We start from the raw sequence: 18,408 nt of genomic DNA, 5'->3' as shown, positions 1-18,408 counted from the left end.
ATTCCTTTCTCTTTTTTATGTTTTATTTTTGAGAGAGACAGAGTAAGGGAGCAAAGGAGGGGCAGAGAGAGAGCAAGAGAGAGAATCCCAAGCAGGCTCCACACTGTCACAGCAAAGCCGGATGAGGGGCTCCAACCCATGAACTGTGAGATCATGATCTGAGCCAAAATCAAGAGTCCGATGCTTGACTGACTGAGTCACCCAGCCGCCCATCTCTTTAAACATCAGAAATAGCTAGAATGGGAGCACCTGGATGGCTCAGTCAGTTAAGTATCAGACTCTTGGTTTCAGTTATGGCCATGATCTCATGGTCTCATGAGTCCAAGCCCAATGTTGGGCTCTCCACTGGCAGCATGGAGCCTGCTTGGGATTCTCATTCTCCCTCTCTCTCACTGCCCCTCCCCCACTCACACACTCTCTCTCTCTCTCTCTCTCTCTCTCTCTCTCTCAAAATGAATAAACTTAAAAAAGGAAAAAGAAATAGCTATAATAGTACCGAGTGCCTTACTGATTATATCGATACACTTGTTTCAAGGGGTAGGATTAATTTACAGATCTATAGACAAAAGACATAGAAAGCAAAGAAAATGAAGAAGAATTTGATCAAAATGGCTGAATCATCAGTAGGTGTTAGCTTATTTACTTACTAGAGATTAAATTTTGATGTAATTGACGTTATTAAATGATTGAAACTAACTATGCACAGTAGATTTAATGCAAAGGATCAAGAATAGTAACAAAAATAAATCTCAGCTAAAGGTCATTAAGGTAATTCGGTGTCTTGTTAATGTCATTTAACAAATACATTTTTAAATTGTTGAAATAACAGTAAACACAAATATTTAGTTTTTTCCAACATTATTCTCAGCTTTGAACACTTTTTTTGGTCAAAGGAAACTTTAAATTCCAAGGAGTCATATAATAATATTGGGGAAGTAGAACATTTACAGCGGAGTTGGTGTTTATGAGGAATTTAGTTTCCAAAGTCGGCATGTGAAAAGATCCTGCATGGCTAACATTATCCTTTAATATACTTAAAGTACAACATCTCTCATCCTATCTTGAGAAAACCAGCTTTCCTTCTGTATTGGAACAGTCTGCTCTCTGTAGGTACACAGTGCCTTAGAGCAGATTCTCAAAAAAACTGAGACTAAGCCAAGGATGAGGATGCTGGTGCATTATTTTGGGATGGGTACAGGGCAGCATGGGTAAGGAAAGAAGGTAAGTAGTGCAACAAAGTCAAGTGTAAATAGCTATTTCACAAAGAAATCCCAAACCACACATCAGTTGGCTTGGCAGATGCTTTGTTTGGCAGTCTGGAATTCAAACAGATTGGCTGCAAGAAGAAGCCTGGGATAAAGTATTCCATGGGAGGAAGAAAAAGGGGATCTACCTAGTTCCCTCCTGACTTCTATTTTCCATTGCCAAAGTTCACTCAGAAGGATTTAACTGTTCTAGACTTTCATGTTGCCTTATCCAGCCCCTCTGGCAGCCCATCAGGAATTCAGGGTCCAAAAGCGGTGGGGGAAGCTGGTTGACCCAGCCATATGACTGTGGCCAAGGAGAAGGATCCAGCATTCCCAAGGCAGGTGAAAAATGAAACACTGGTGGCAGACTGGTCTGGGAGGTGGGTAATGCCAAGGCAGTCTGAGCACATCAGAAGATTTGTGTCTGATATGAACACAAAAGTTGAAGAAATTGGTCTGTATATTTACAAGTTTTATTGGACAAGAAAAATTTTCTTTAAATATTAAAAAGTATCTCAATATTCTAAGAAGCTTGTACCAAATGTAAAAATAAAGTGAAAACTAAGATAGCTGAGGTAAGAAAAAAGTCATGTCTCCGATCTCTTGTTTCTAAGGAGCCCAGTCACTAACTAGTATGATGTACAGAATCTATAAAACCTGATCTTTCCCTTAAAATAATTTTAAATGTGTTCAGTTAAATGCACATGTTTTCCAACACTACTCTACTAATTGTGTACCACGTACAAAGATTTCCTCTTATGGTCTTAAGTCTCAAAATGAATCCTGTAAGTCCCATTGTACAGAAAATGTAACAGAAAAATAAATAATTCAGAATATCAAACCTACCAAATGCCAGAAGACTAGGATAACTTTCTTTTATTAGGTCATACTATCCAAACCATGGAAAATCTAGTATCCATTTTAATAACTATCAAAACTTAGGGAAAGCAATTCCTGCTAATCTCTAAGAATAATATTCTTTGGAGGATTTTTACTGGTTCTAGAAAATAGGATATTAGAAATTTCCTTAGAAAAGTCATACATAACATACAAAGTTTACAGTCCAATGTTTGCTAAATTTTTCATAGAAAAATATGCTGTGCCATAGTATACTATGAAAAATTATTATAACATTATAAATATATAGTGGATTCTGTGGAGTGATATTCAGATTCCTTCTTCATGTTTCATTCATTACCCTAGCTGCTGAGAGTAATGTCTACTTATGGTTCATAGCTGAGCCCTCTCCCAAGATTATACCACCTCCCTAGGCACATCTCATCTCCAGTGACTGATGGAAAAGGTTAAATGTACCAATGCCCTTGACTCAATTTGAGAGATCTCTGAAAGGCCATCCAAGCTCCTAAGTACATTTGAGACTGCTGGAGGACTTTGTTATAATTGCATGAAATATTCAACTTCTTCTGCCTAATCCTACATCTGTCTATGGTTTACAGGTGCAGCTCCAAAGAGCGTTACCCTATACAACTACTATTTGAATCCTCTGTCTCAGGGTTTGTATCTTGGACAATTCAACTCATAACAAAAAGTGATACAGTAATATTCAATGTAATGTTCCAAAATGATACTGAGGGAGCATTAGTTTTAAATGTGTTTATTAGAGGAAACAAAGTCTAAAAATAAATAAATATTAAACAAACAAGCAAAAAAAAAACCCTGAAGACCTAATAGGAAAATGGGCAAAAGATAGGCACAAACACATCATGAGAAAGGCAAACGACCCTTAAACAGATATCCCATAAAGATGTCTAACTTCATTCATAATAAAATAAATGCAAATTAAAGCTATGTTAGCACTACCAATGAACAAACTAAAAATAATATTAATTATATTTAGAATAACTTAAAAAATACTTAAGATTCAACAAAGGAAGTGTAAAATTTGTACTCTGAAAATGATAAGACATTGTTGAAATAAAGACAACACAAGTAAATGGAAAGATATCCCATATTCATGGATTGGAGAATTTAATATTGTTAAGATGGCAGTACTCCCTAATTTGATCCACAGATTCAAAAAAATTCTTATCAAAATACCCCCTGGCTTTTTTGCAGAAATTTATGAGATGACCCCATACTCATATGGAAAAGCAAGGGACCAAGAATAGCTAAGACAACCTTGAAGAGAACAACACAGCTGGAAGATTGACATTTCCCAATTTTAAAACTTACTAAAAAGCTACAGTAATCAAGTAATCAAGACCAGGAATCAAGTAGTACTGGCCTAAGGATAGATGTATAGGGATCGATGGAATACAACTGAGTCTAGAAATAAACTCTAGCAATTATGGTCAATTAATTTTCAACAAGAGTGCCAAGGTAATTCAAAGGGGAAAAACAGTCTTTCCAACAACTGGTACCAGGATAACTGCACATCCACATGAAAGGAATGAAACCGGACTCCTTCTTTACAAGGCACAAACATAAACTTAAAATGAACTTCTTAACATAAGAGTTAAAACTATGAATCTCTTGAGAAAATATCTTCGTAAGTTAGGCAAAACCTTCTTAGATGCAAACAAAAGCATAAGCAACAAAAGAAAAAAAATTGGTATACTAAACTTAATCAACATTTTAAAAACTGTGCTTGAAAGCACACAATCAAGAAAATGAAATGGGAGGGACTGCTGGGAGGATGACGGAGAAGGAGGACCATCACCTCATCTCATACCACAGTCACAACTAGGTAACACTCACATCAGTGTAAATAACCTAGAAAATGACCGGAAGACTGGCAGAACAAACTCCACAACTAAATGTAGAGAAGAGGCCATATTAAAGAGGGTAGGAAAGGCAGAGACAGGGTCCACATCTAAATGGACTCATGGGACTGTCCATTAGAGGGAGGGACGCCACAAACATGAAGAGGGGAGAGAAACAGATCCTCACGTCAGGGAGCACACATGGGGCTAAATGTCATGAATTCTTACAGCCAGTGGGACTTAAAACCTGGAATTTTAAAAATCATCAGGCTCCACTCTGGGAGAGCCAGGAAGGCAAGAGAAAACTTGAGGAGATAGCACAAAAAATACCCTGCAGAGACACAGCATAGAAGCAGTAGTTTGAAAACCGCCTGGGGCATATGGCAAGGAGAGTTGTTTACAGAGCAAGTCCTGAAGAGACAGTCTCATTGGGAGACTCCTCCTGGAACAAAGGAGTTGGTAGGTGCCATTTCCCTCCCCTATCCCCAGCACAAACACATAGCCACCTGCAGAAATCAGCATGATGCCTATACTAGCTACTTGTCTTGCTAACACCATACCTCCTGCCCCCTCCAGCCAGGCTTCTCTCAGTCCTTGCACAGCAGGTCCCTCCTCCAGAACACCAGTACAAACCTTGCTAACACCATGCCGCCTCCCACCACCCTTACTCTGTGGATCTGCCTGGGCTAACCTGGCTGGCCTTGGTTTCAGCAGTTGCAGGTCTCCTCTTGAAGAGGACCAGCTGCAAATTTTGCTAACACTGCGAGACTTGCCCCCACTTAAGTTGTGGATCTGCCCCCTCCAATATGCTTTTGGCCTGGGTGCATCCCAAGTGGTGCCACAGGCCAGGCAGTGTGCAAGCAGCCCTGACAGGGGCCAGCACCACACCAAGTGACTACTGCCCCGGCAATGGGCTGAAGGCAGACATCTGGTCTGACTGCAGCCCTGCCCACCAATGAATGCTTCCCAGGGGAAAACACAGGGAAAGTGCCCTCCAGTTTGGTGTTACTGCATCTCTGACAAATGACTGGTCTGATTCAACTCAAGCCCATTGCGGCCATAGACTGGCCCACCAATAACACAGGAACCAAACACTGCCCACAACAGGCAAAGAGAGCCACTGCAGGTGACTGGACTGACAGAAAAAGGAGCTGAGCCACAACAGCAGGGCACGATCAACACACACAGGGGACTGCCCTCAAGTGCCAGATTCTGATGAATGGGGGGGATACTGTACTGCAGGGTACTACAGGACCTCATCTTCTTAAGTCTACTACTTTCAAGATCAGGAGATGTAGCTGACTTTCCTAACACACAGAAACAGACCCAGAGAGTGAGACAAAATGAGGAGACAGAGAAATATGTTCCAAATGAAAGAACAGGACAAAATCACAGCAAGACAGCCAAACAAATTGGATATAAAATGGAGTAACATGCCTGATAGAGAATTCAAAGTAATGCTCATAAAGATACTCACTGGACTTGAGAAAAGACTGGAGGACCTCAGTGAGACCCTTAACAAAGAGATAAAAAAGAGTCAATCAGAGATGAAGAACACAATAACTGAAATGAAAAATATACCAGATAGAATAAATAGTAGGTTAGAGGAAGCAGAAGAATGAATCAATGACCTGGAGGACAGAGGAATGGAAAGTAAGTAAGCTGCACAGGTGAGAGGAAAAAAAATCATTTAAAATGAGAATAGACTTAGGAACTAAGGATCATAAAGTGAAATAACATTTGCATTACAGGGGTTCCAGAAGAAGAAGAGAAAGAACATGAGGCAAAAAATTTATTTGAAGAAATAATAGTTAAAAACTTCTTGAATCTGAGGAAGGAAACACATCCAGATCCAGGAGGCACAGACATCCCTCAACAAAAACAACCCAAGGAAGTCCATACCAAAAAACATAGTAATTAAAATGGAAAAAAGTAATGATAAAGAGAGAATTTTAAAAGTGGCAAGAGAAAAAGCAGCTACATACCAGGGAAACTCCATAAGGCTATCAGTTGACTTTTGAACAGAAATTTTGCAGGTCAGAAGGGATGGCATGATATATTCAAAGTGCTGAAAGGAAAAAACCTGCAGGCAAAAATACTCTATCCAGCAAGGTTATCATTCAGAATAAAAGGAAAGACAAAGAGTTTCTCAGACATAACTTTAAGACATTCATCACCACTAAACCAGCCCTGTAAGAAACGTTAAAGGGGAGGCTTTGGGTGGATAAGAAAGAACATAAGTAACAGTAAAAAAAAAAAAAAAAAAAAAAAAGTACAAAGCACAAAAGCAGTAAAAATAATTATATATATAAAAATCAGTCAAGGGACTCACAAAATAAAAGGAGGTAATGTAGCACTGTATATCTAAAACATGGTGGGAGGGGGACAGGAACAAAGAACAGGTTCAAACTTAAATGACCATCAACTTCTGCCATATGCAGAAGATGTTATAGACAAACCAATGGTAACTGCTAATCAAAAACCAGTAATGGACAGGCAAGGAATAAAGAGAAAGGAATCAAAGTATATCATTAAAAGGTAAATAATCTTGAGTCAAAAGAGCAAAGACAGGAACAGAGAAAAACCACACAATCAACCATAAAACACCTAACAAAATGTCAATAAAAACATATTACCAGTAATTACTTTGAATGTAAATGGACTAAATGCTCCAATCAAAAGACATAGGGTGATGAAATGAATAAAAAAAAAAAAAAACAAAAAACAAAAACATGTATACATGCTACATGCCTTCAAGGAACTAATTTCAGACCTAAAAAAAAAAATTCACATTGAAAGTAAGGGGATGGAGAAACATATATCATGCCAAAGGATGTCAAAATAAAGCCAGAGTAGCAATACTTACATCAGACAAAATGGACTTTAAAACAAGGACTGTAACAAGAAATGAGGAAGAACACTTCATAACCATAAAGGGAACAATCCAAGTAGAAGACATAACTACTGCAAATATTTATGCACTGAACATGGGAGCACTTAATAACATATAAAGCACTTAATAACAAACATAAAGGGATTAATTGATAGTGATACAATAATAACAGGGGACTTTAACACCCCACTAATGTCAATGGACAGAATGTCCAAATAGAAAATCAACAGGAAGCACTGGCTTTGAATGACACACTGGACCAGATGAATGTAACATATATTCAAAACATTCCCTCCTTAAAAAAAAAAAAAAAAAATCCCTCTAAAACACCAGAATACACATTCTTTTCAAGTGCACATGGAACATTCTCCAGAATAGATCACATATTAGGCCACAAAACGAGTCTGAACAAATTCAAAAAGATCGAAGACATACTGTGCGCCTTTTCTGACCACAATGCTATGAAATTAGAAATCACCACAAGAAAAAATCTGGAAAGAGCACCAATACATGGAGGTATAACACACTATTAAGCAATGAAACCAAGAAATCAAAAAAGAAATAAAAAACATATGGAGATAAATGAAAATGAAAACAGTCCAAAATCGCTGGGATATAGCAAAAGTTGTTCTAAGAAGGAAGTTTATAGCAATACAGGTCTACTTCCAGAAGCAAGAAAAATCTCAAACAACCTAACCTTACACCTAAAGAAGCCAGAATAAAAACAATAAACAAAACCCCAAATCAGGAGAGGGAAGGGAATAATAAAGATTATAGCAGAAATACATGAAATAGAAACTAAAGACCAACCAACCAGGGGCGTTTGGGTGGCTCCATTTGGTTCAATGTCCAACTTTGGCTCTGGTCATGATCTAGCGGTCCAGGAGTTCGAGCCCTGTGTCAGGCTCTGTGCTAACAGCTCAGACCCTGGAGCCTGCTTCAGAATTTGTGTCTCCCCTCTCTTTCTGTCCCTCCCCCACTCATGCTCTGTCTCCTCTCTCTCTCTCTCTGAAAACAAATAAACATTGAAAAAAAAAAACAAACAAAAAACAATAGAAGGGATCAATGAAACAGGAGCTGATTCTTTGAAAAAAACAAAATTGATAAACCGTTAGCCAGACTCATCAAAAGACAAAAAAAAAAAAAGACTCAAAAAAATAAAATCACAAATGAAAGAGTAGAAACAGATACCACAGAATTGCAAAGGATTTTAAGAGAATACTACAAAGAATTATATGCCAACAAATTGGACAACTAGAAGAAATGGATAAATTCCTAGAATAACCTCCCAAAACTGTATCAGGAAACATAGAAAATGTGAATAAATGGATTACTAGCAATGAAATTGAATCAGTAATCAAAAAACTCCCAACAAAGAAAAGTCCAGGACCACATGGCTTCACAGGCAAATTCTACCAAATATTTAAAAAAGAGTTAATACTTATTTTTCCCAAACTATTCCGAGAAATGGAAAAGGAAGGAAAACATCCAAATTCATTCTATGAGGCCAGCATTAGACTGATGTCAAAACCAAATAAAGACACTGCAAAAAAAAAAAAGAAAACTGGAGGCCAGTATCTCTCATGAACATAGATGCAAAAATCCTCCACACTTTAGCAAACCAAATCCAACAATACATTGAAAAAAAATCATTCACCATGATCAAGTGGGATTTATTTCCAGGATGCAAAGGTGGTTCAGTATTCACAAATCAACCAATGAGACACATCACAGCAATAAGAGAAAGGATAAAAACCATAGGATCATTTCAATAGATACAGAAAAAGCACTGGATAAAGTACAACAACCACTCAGGAAAAAAACCTCAACAAAGTATGTTTGGAGGGAACATACCTCCACATAATAAAGGTTGTATATGAAAAACCCACAGCTAACAACATAGTCAATGGGGAAAAACTGAGAGCCTTTCTCCTAAGGTCAGGAATAAGACAAGGATGTCCACTCTCATCATTTCTATTCAAATACTGGAATTCCCAGCCAGAACAATCAAACAAGAAAAAGGAATAAAAGGCATCCAAGTTGGTAAGCAAGAAGTTAAACTTTCACTATTTGCAGATGACATGACACTATATAGAGGAAACTCTAAAGACTCTGCCAAAAAACTGCTAGAACTGATAAATGAATTCAGTAAGGTCATAGGATACAAGAATCAATGTACAAAAATATGTTCCATTTCTATACACTAATAATGAAATAGCAGAAAGAGAAACTGAGAAAAAATCCTATTTATAATTGAACCAAAAATAATAAAATATCTAGGAATAAACTTAATGAAGTGAAAGACCTGTAAAACTGTATGCTCTGAAAACTGTAAAACACTGATGAAAAGAAAGTGAAGATGACACAAATGGAAAGACATTCCATGCTCATGGATTGGAAGAACAAATATTGTTAACTGTCCATACTACCCAAAGCAATCAACAGATTCAATGCAATCCCAATTGAAATACCAACAGCATTTTTCACAGAAGTAAAACCAACAATCCTAAAATTTGTATGGAACCACAAAAGACACCAGATAGCCAAAGAAATCTTGAAAAAGAATAACAAAGTCACAATTCGAGAGTTTGAGTTATACCACGAAGCCGTAGTAATCAAAACAGTATGATACTGGCACAAAAATAGATACACAGATCAGTGGAACCAAAATAGAAAGCCCAGAAGTAAACCCACATTTATATGGTCAATTAATCTTCGACAAAGCTGTAAAGAATATCCAACGGCAAGAAGACAGTTTCTTCAACAAATGGTGTTAGGAAAACTGGACAGCTACATGCAAAGGAATGAAACTAGACCCCTTTCTTAAAGATATACACAAATAAACTTAAAATGCATTAAGGACCAAAATATGAGACCTGAAAACATAAAAATTCTAGAAAAAAGCACAGGAAACAATTTCTCTGACATTGATCCTCGGAACATCTTTCTAGACAGGTCTCCTGAAGCAAGGGAAACAAAAGCAAAAATAAGCCATTGGGACTACATCAAAATAAAAATCTTCTGCATAGCAAAGAAGACAACGAATGAAACTAAAAGGAAACCTACGGCATAGGAGATGTTTACAAATGACTTATCTGATAAAGGGTTAGTATCCAAAATATAGAGAGAACTGATACAAACAACTCAACACCCCAAAACCAAATAACCCAATTAAAAAATGGGGAGAAGACATGAACAGACATTTCTCCAAAGAAGACATGATGTTCAACATCACTCATCATCAGGGAAAAACCTCAGGTTTTTCCTGAGGATGTGAAGAAAAAGGAACACTTGTGCACCGTTGGTGGGAATGCAAACTGGTACAGTATGGAAGTTCCTCAAAAAATTAAAAATAAAACTACCCTATGATCCAGTAATTGCACTACTGGGTATTTACCTGAAGAATATGAAACATTAATTCAAAGGGATATATGCACCCCTACGTTTATTGCAGTGTTATTTATAATAGCCAAAATAAGGAAGAAGCCTGCGTCCATTGATAGATGAATGAAGGAATATTATTCAGCCATAAAAATATATATACATACATATGGAAGTTCCTCAAAAAATTAAAAGACAGTATGGAAGTTCCTCAAAAAATTAAAAATAGAATTACCCTATGATCCAGTAATTGCACTACTGGGTATTTACCTGAAGAATATGAAATACTAATTCAAAGGGATATATGCACCCCTACGTTTATTGCAGCATTATTTACAATAGCCAAAATAAGGAAGAAGCCTGCGTCCACTGACAGATGAATGAAGGAATATTATTCAGCCATAAAAATATATATACATATATATACAAATAACATATTATTTCACTCATATGTGGAATTTGAGAAAGTAACAGAACAAAGGAAAAAAAGACAGACAAACAAACAGACTCTTAATTGTAGAGGACAGATGGTTACCAGTGGGGAAGTAGGTGGGGGAATGGGTGAAATAAGTGAGGAGGATTAAAAATACACTTTTCTTGATGAGCACTGAGTAACATACAGAATTACTGAGTCACTATATTGTACACCTGAAACTAATATAACACTGTATGTTAACTATACTGGAATTAAAAATTTTTTTAAAGGAAATGAAAAGTAACTCACAGAAAGAGAGAAAATATTTGCATATCCTGTATTTACTAAGGGGTTTATATCCAAAATACATATAAGACTCTTAATACATATAAGACTCTTAATAATAGAGACAATCTGATTAAAATATGTGTAGAGCATCTGAACATTCCTCCAAATAAATAAAAATAGCCAATAAGCACATTAAAAGATATTCAACATCAGGGAAATGCAAATCAAAACAATGAGATACCACTTACCAGGGAGATTCCAAAATTCCTCTGAAAGAGCAAATATAATAGAAAAATAGAGGACAAGAAGGAGCCATACAAAAACGAGAAACAAACATGTATACAGTACTCATGTATTCCCACTCATGTGGGAAGTTAATATGTGATAGAGTTGGCACTGTAAGTTAGGAAAGAGATATGCTACTCAGTGTATAATTTGGCAACAACTATCTATTTGAAGAAAAATCAAACTGGATCTATACATGATACATGCCATATAAAAAAGAAATTCTAGATAAAAGTGAAAAGGTAATCATAAAAAAGCTATAAATATAACAGAAGAAAAATACGTAATGTAATACCTTTGCTATTAATGTAATATTAAGCAAGAAACAGTATTCAGATTTATTAAGCAAGATACAAATGTCAACAAAAAGAGGAAGAGTTGAAAAGTTAATTAAAATTTTTTTAAATTTAATATATAAATTGCCATAAAGCTAAAAGGCAAATAATCAAAAAGAATTTTTGTAATTTTTTTTTCTAAATAAGGATTAGTTTTTAGGAAACCTAAGGGACTCCTACAAAGCAACAAGAGCCACAACTAAAAAAATTCAAAGCACAAGACAGACACAAACTACAGTGAAACACAAATACTAATGCCACCTACCACCTAAATCTAAAATATACTCAACTTCACAAATAATTAGGATATCCTTTTTTCCCATTAGATCAACAAGTACTGAATTATGTGTTAACATTCAGCATAGCAAGGTTACAGGGAAACAAGTATTCTTAAACACCAATGGTAGAATCATAAATTGTTACAGCTTCATTAAGGGCACCACACATTAACTTTAAAATGTGTATACTCAGCCAAGCAGTTTCACTTCTAGGTTACCTTTTCTATAGAAATAGTTGCAGATGTACATAAGGAATTAAAACAATATATTCACTGCAACACTATTTTCATGTAAAAGAATTGACACTTAAGTGCTTATCAGTAGAGGGAAAATTAATCAGGCTAGGGGAAATTCCTAGTATTCAATAGTTAAAGAATAACGTATATAAGTAGAGTGATATTAAAAGTTCCAGTGATACTAGTAAGAGCAATCAAGCTTCATAATATATGTATCATTATAAGACTTATATTTAAAAATTAAAGTTTTATGGCTGTGTTCAGACATAAGGATGGAAGGATATATACCTACTGGCTATGGATTTTTATCTCTAGGAAGGAGAGGTTGGCATGGGAGGTACTAATGGCGGAGACTCATGGTAGAGACTTTATTTGTATCCTATATACTTTCTATATTGTTTGAGTATTTATAATGATAATATTACATGATCATCTAAATTTAATAAACCTGTAACTAGGATTACATATTGAAAACCTATAATTTAAGAGTCACCCAGAAATCCAGAATACAGAGCACCAAACATTCATCTGCTGTTAGTGCATTTTCTTCCATTTTATAATTATATATTTCATAGCCAGTTATCTTTTTATATCTAAAATTTTATGTTCTTTCAAAAGTTAACATTATTTCATGAAGATGTTTCTTTATTTAAAAAAATCTTCCTCACCTATCGACTAGACAAGGTATTCACCTTAGGTATTAAGAAAAGCACTTCCTTTGTTTGCCTTTTAGTGGGTCTTGGTAAGAATTATCCTTGAATCTCAGCATTCCACTGATCATCTTTGTAACATGAATGGACTATGTGTGGTCAAAAGTTGAAATGTCTACTTTTCCTTAACTTGGACAGAGGAACTTCAAAGACAACATAAGCCACTTCTGCCTCTTTAGAATCAATCAGATATAGGAGACAATACAGTACTTGGTAAGAAGTTCAATAAACAGTTATCTGTTGTAAGAATTATACTCTATTTCAGTGTGAAAAGGACCTAGTAGTGACTTCCAGAACTGTAAGTTTAGACACACATACCAAGTAGATCACAACAAAGTACATATACTTAATGCTGTTGAACTATACACTTAAAAATAGTAAAATGGTAAATTTTGTTAGTGTATTTTACCATCAAAAAGGATAAAAGCTATACTAAGCAGTAGAGCCTATAAAAACTCATTACTTGATATTTTTGATTGACTAATTGAAGCAAGTTACCAGAAATTCCAGATCAAGCCCAATCCAGTAAGTCAGCAATGAGGTATGGATCTGTGAGTTATAAAATGATCACTCTACTTACAAAATCATTTTCACCTCTTCTAGAATTTAGGGTTTCAAAATTATTGAACACTTTTCTAGTTATCTCTATTTCTTACATGTAGGTCACTAAACAAAGGTTTATTTTGAAGATAGGAGTAAAAATAAATACAGCCTAATACAAAGCTTTTGAGTAAGAAATTAGTAGAGGCTATGTGTGAGATATTTATTCATAAAACCCTAACATATCCTATGAAATGCTATTATTTAAAACTTAAATCTCTAAGGTTACAATGGGGATAGTTATTAAGGTAGAACATCTCACCAGAGTAGGCTGTGAATGTCCTGGAACCCTGGAGTCACTATGATCTAAGCCAGAGTTTATATTTGGACAGTCATTCTGAGGTTTGTACTATTCCTAGTTCTGGGCTGCTGAATGAGCTTAGCTGAGTATATAAACAAATACACTATTAAAAAAATTGCTGAGAATTTCTGACGGCTTTAAAAGCGGGAGCGTTCTTTGTTCTTATTACTAGAAGAAATGTGTTTGATATCAGTGGGGATTAATAGATTAATTAATAGGAGAGTTAAAAGCAAAGTCCCTGGATTGCAACATCATATTTTACATATCAACAATGAAATACCTTTAAGGAATAACAGGGAAAAGAAAACATGAAGTTTTACAAACATTTTTATGGCCAGTGCTATAGCAGCCACCAAGGAGACTACTTTATTTCTAGTCTAGTTTATTCTTAGAAAACAAATGTAGTTGAGGTTACATTTTTCTGTCACTGACATATTGAGCTTGAATTTTTTCATTTATTAGCAATGATTTTAACTATCACATTAAACAATTATGCACTATATTATACTCCTTCCCTTTCTGCTAATCAATGTTTCAGATTAGAATTTTTAAATGCCCTTTTTTAGCAAAAGTAAAATGTATTTCCAGAATTTTAAAGGCAGTTGTTTGAAATATTACAAATTATGGTTTCACGAAAGGCATATTTGCCTTCTTCAAAATTGGGATGAAAAACAAGGCTAAATGCCCAATAGCAAGATAGAACTTCCCCAACATAAACTGGTTGACTTTTCAGCCTGAAATATGACTCTACATCCCAAATAATTTCAGGCAGTAACAAAGGGAAAAAGTAGTATGTGATAATATTAACAGCAAAGCTCCATTAACTTACTGAAAGCAATTTGGCCCAAATACAGTGGCGAGATTGTGAACATTCATGCGATTCTGCACATGGTGCTTGGCCACTTCTGTCAAGAACTGGCATAGGTACTTGAGGAGGCAGTAGTGGACGTCTGGCAGCTCTTTTATTAATGCTCTTAAGCTACTGTCCTGAGCATCATTTCTGTCATCTGGAAAGAAAAAGAATAAGAAAAAAATGCTCTCAGGCATATTTCATAGTAACGACAACAAAAGCACAGAGGCATAATAAAGTCTAACATTTTATTCAGGAAAAAATTCCTGAAGACTTAAATATTAAGGCCATCAAAACGTGGGGGGGGGGGGAGCAGTTTTGCTTTTTCTTTGATTGTTGAGTATTTAACTTTCCTTGATGTTAAAGATTTACTAACTTATTCAAGACACTCTGAAAATCATGAGCTTTACTTAGTGCATTAAATGGGTTCATATTTCACTTCTGTGTGTTCCTTACCCAAAATTAAGACTGGCTTTTTATCCATTTGATTAAGGTCTTCAAGTTTGTTAAAAACAAGAATCTCTTGGTTGAATAAGATTTAATACAGGAGACATTTCTAGGTCACAATGAACAAAACTAAACTAGTGATCAGGAATCTAGATAGAGAAAACTGAAGGAAGCTATTTTTTTTTTAATGATCTATAATCCTATTTAGGCATGTACTGTATGTATGGATGTACGTACGTACTTAATTTTTGAGAGAGTGAGAAAGCAAGCATGGGGAAGGGGCAGAGGAAGAGGGAGAGAGAGAGAATCTCAAACAGGCTCCACACTCAGCATGGAACCTGACACAGGGCTCTATCCCACGATCCTGGAATTTATGACCTGAGCCAAAATCAAGAGACAGAAGCTCAACTGACTGGGCCATCAGGCGCCCCAGAGAAAACTGAAGGAAACTATTAATTTCCACATAGCTTTTTCTCTTTCCCATGTCACAGAGTTTAGAATTTGGTATGTGCTTTTTATACAAAGCCTACTAACCTATATAAAGCCAAAAATATCTTACAGTGAGCCAAAATTCAGACACATATATGAAAAGTTTCCCTCAATTCTCAAAGATTTATGTAATTTGTCAATATTAAATACAGAAAAGTTATCTTAAAAAATTTTGTGTACTATTTTCTTTCAGAGGCAAATATAAATCTTTTATAGCAAATACTTTAGGGGAATAATCATAATCCGTCCTTTTAGACACATGTCTAAGACAATGAAAACTTAATCCAGTTATAACTAACATACACTGGATTCCTTAACTTAGATAGGTCAGCTACTTTTAGCCAGTCAAGTGTTAAGAAACAGCAAAGTGAGGCAAATGTGTTGCAGTGGAAGAGGATTAGTCAGTGTTACAAAATGCATGCATAACATGATGCCACTGAAGGAAGTGAAAACCTAGAGAACATGTAGAAAGTCACAGAAAGTGCTGCTGAGTGGCTGCAGTGCTAGGATTAGGAAGGTCAGGAGTCACTTCCTGGATTAGAATCCTCCTTCTGGCACTTGCTACCTGTGTGAACTTAGACTCGATACTAGACTCATTTATAAATATACTAAACTCATTTATAAATGGGAATATTAACTACCTCATTGGGTTGTGATGAGGACTGGATGAGTTTAAAGTTGCAACGTACTTAATATTTTTCAAGTTTTTATTTAAATTCTAGTTAACAGTTGCAAAGTACTTAAAACAGAGAGGCTTACACACAGTAAGTGCTATGTAACTACTTGTTAAACAGAGCAACTTCTTTTACTTCACCATCACTAATTTGATTTTATGAGAACTGAGGTTTTAATGACATGTCTTTTAATATAATGAGCCCATTTCACCTTTATGAATGTTAGAATACGGGATGCTGCCAAAAAATAGCAATGCCAAAAATGTACAGACTTCAATCTTTGTTAAAATCGCTTTGGAGAACATTCCCTTTATGACTGGAATAATGATTTCTCACTGACCACAAATGATGTGATCCAATAATGTATACAATGTATAAATAGTTTTCTTGGTATTAGAAAATTTTATTTACTTTAAAAAAAGAAAAATCATATTTAAATACTTTGATAATCCATAAAACCATGTGGTATGTTGCTTATGATGGCATTGTTTTCCACTGTATTATGATCTTGACTAGGTAAGAAATGGAAATAATTAAGTTTGGAGTGATTAAAAACTAACTGAAAACTACCCATTTCTCATCCCTTTGTGTTATAAAAATAAATATGAACTACAAGAAAATGAATTCGATTTTGCCCTTTTTATTTTCTTACAGTGACTAATCCAGAGTGAATCTGGGTGTTTGCATGGGTGTGTACTGTCTGCCTAAAATTGTGGTTTAATTCCAGTATTTAGGAATACAAGCAACAACATTCTAACAGCCTTGATAATGGGCCATTAGTCTTCTGGCTCTGAGATGAAACTTCAGATCCTAAGTTAGACGATGTGTGAAGACACCAGATTAAATAAAACAAATATTGAAAACAGTTATGAGTTTATGACAATAACATCTTTCAAAAAGAAGGAGCACTTCCATCATTTACTTCCAAGTTTTGAAATACAATAGATAATTTTCCCAGAAGTAAAACTGACAAGTAACGGGAAGGGAGACAAACACACACAACCTAATTCCTTTATGGCATGAATGGAAGGATCACTAAATGTGTTCTCAAAGAGAAAACGCAGTTGAGGAGAAAGTATCTTGTACGTGTTTCCTACCCCAAAGCATTTGTTTCCTATGACTCAGTGATTCACTCACTGGGCAAGTGACTGTCCTCTCCTTTACAGGCTTGAATGGCAACACACTGAATTTGAACTATGAATACTCACAATTTACTTCCTCTGTTCAGACATACTGACACTGCCGTAAAGATCTTAATTTATTAGCGTAACATTTGTCACCTCTTTTCCTACTAAGCACGTGCTAACATACTAGGACTCTGTAATTAGCACTGTTTCTAGAAACGTGGTATCACTGCTATAGCCAGCCTGAAGTAATCTTACAGACAAGATTTCCTATACGTGAGAATAATTGTTCAACACCTTTAGGGGAGCCTTGTAGAAGTATGCCCAGCATAGCATCACTGGGCAGTTGGCAGTATTTGTGCAAATGTGCCTTTTGACGCCTGAGAGAAAAAGTTCATAGTAATTACTATTGCTTGCATTATTCTTTGATGTGCTGATACGTAAATATAATAAACATTGCCTTGTCATTCATACTCTTGCGTTGATATTGGTAATTACAATGGCTTCCTCAAGGTCTCACATAAAAAAAAGTGAGCAATGTTTCTATTTTCATGCACATTTATTCATATATTATTTGTGATACTTAGCACATGCTTTGTGCATCTGGCATTCTCTAATGCTAGGCATACAGTACAGAAAACAAACTTCATGCTTTTATGAAAGTTATATTCTAATTTTTTTAAATTTTTTTTTAACATTTATTTTTGAGACAGAGAGAGACAGAGCATGAACGGGGGAGGGTCAGAGCGAGGGAGACACAGAATCTGAAACAGGCTCCAGGCCCTGAGCTGTCAGCACAGAGCCCGACGCGGGGCTTGAACCCACGGACCACGAGATCCTGAGCCGAAGTCAGCCGCTTAACCGACTGAGCCACCCAGGCGCCCCTGAAAGTTATATTCTAATGGGAGAGACAGGCAGTCTAACTGTATATATGTGAGTGGTAACATCAGTGCTCTGAAGAAATATAAAGCAGAATAAGGGAGAATAAAGTGGAGTGACACAGGGAGGGAATGTTATTTCATTCAGCATGATCAGGGAAGGCCACTCTGATATGGTGACTGAGCAGAGAGCTGAAGGAAACAGAGAATTGTATGTTAAGCAGTAGTAATGGCAACGGCAAAGGCCAAGTTTG

General features: G+C 35.9%; 1 protein-coding gene across 3 annotated transcripts in view; it reads right to left on the bottom strand.

Annotated features, from left to right (window-relative positions):
• Nucleotides 1-18,408, bottom strand: part of FAM13A (family with sequence similarity 13 member A) — a 357,659-nt gene that overhangs the window by 253,438 nt on the left and 85,813 nt on the right. For all 3 annotated transcript variants that reach the window (XM_042935908.1, XM_042935906.1, XM_042935907.1), the window contains exon 4: nt 14,522-14,699. In XM_042935908.1, coding sequence (XP_042791842.1) covers nt 14,522-14,699 — 178 coding nt within the window. The remainder of the gene's footprint in view (nt 1-14,521; nt 14,700-18,408) is intronic.

Source organism: Panthera leo, chromosome B1, assembly GCF_018350215.1.
Source record: "Panthera leo isolate Ple1 chromosome B1, P.leo_Ple1_pat1.1, whole genome shotgun sequence".
Taxonomy (NCBI): domain Eukaryota; kingdom Metazoa; phylum Chordata; class Mammalia; order Carnivora; family Felidae; genus Panthera; species Panthera leo.
The sequence above is the reverse complement of the archived record's forward strand: the minus strand, read 5'-3'. Positions and strand labels throughout refer to the sequence as shown.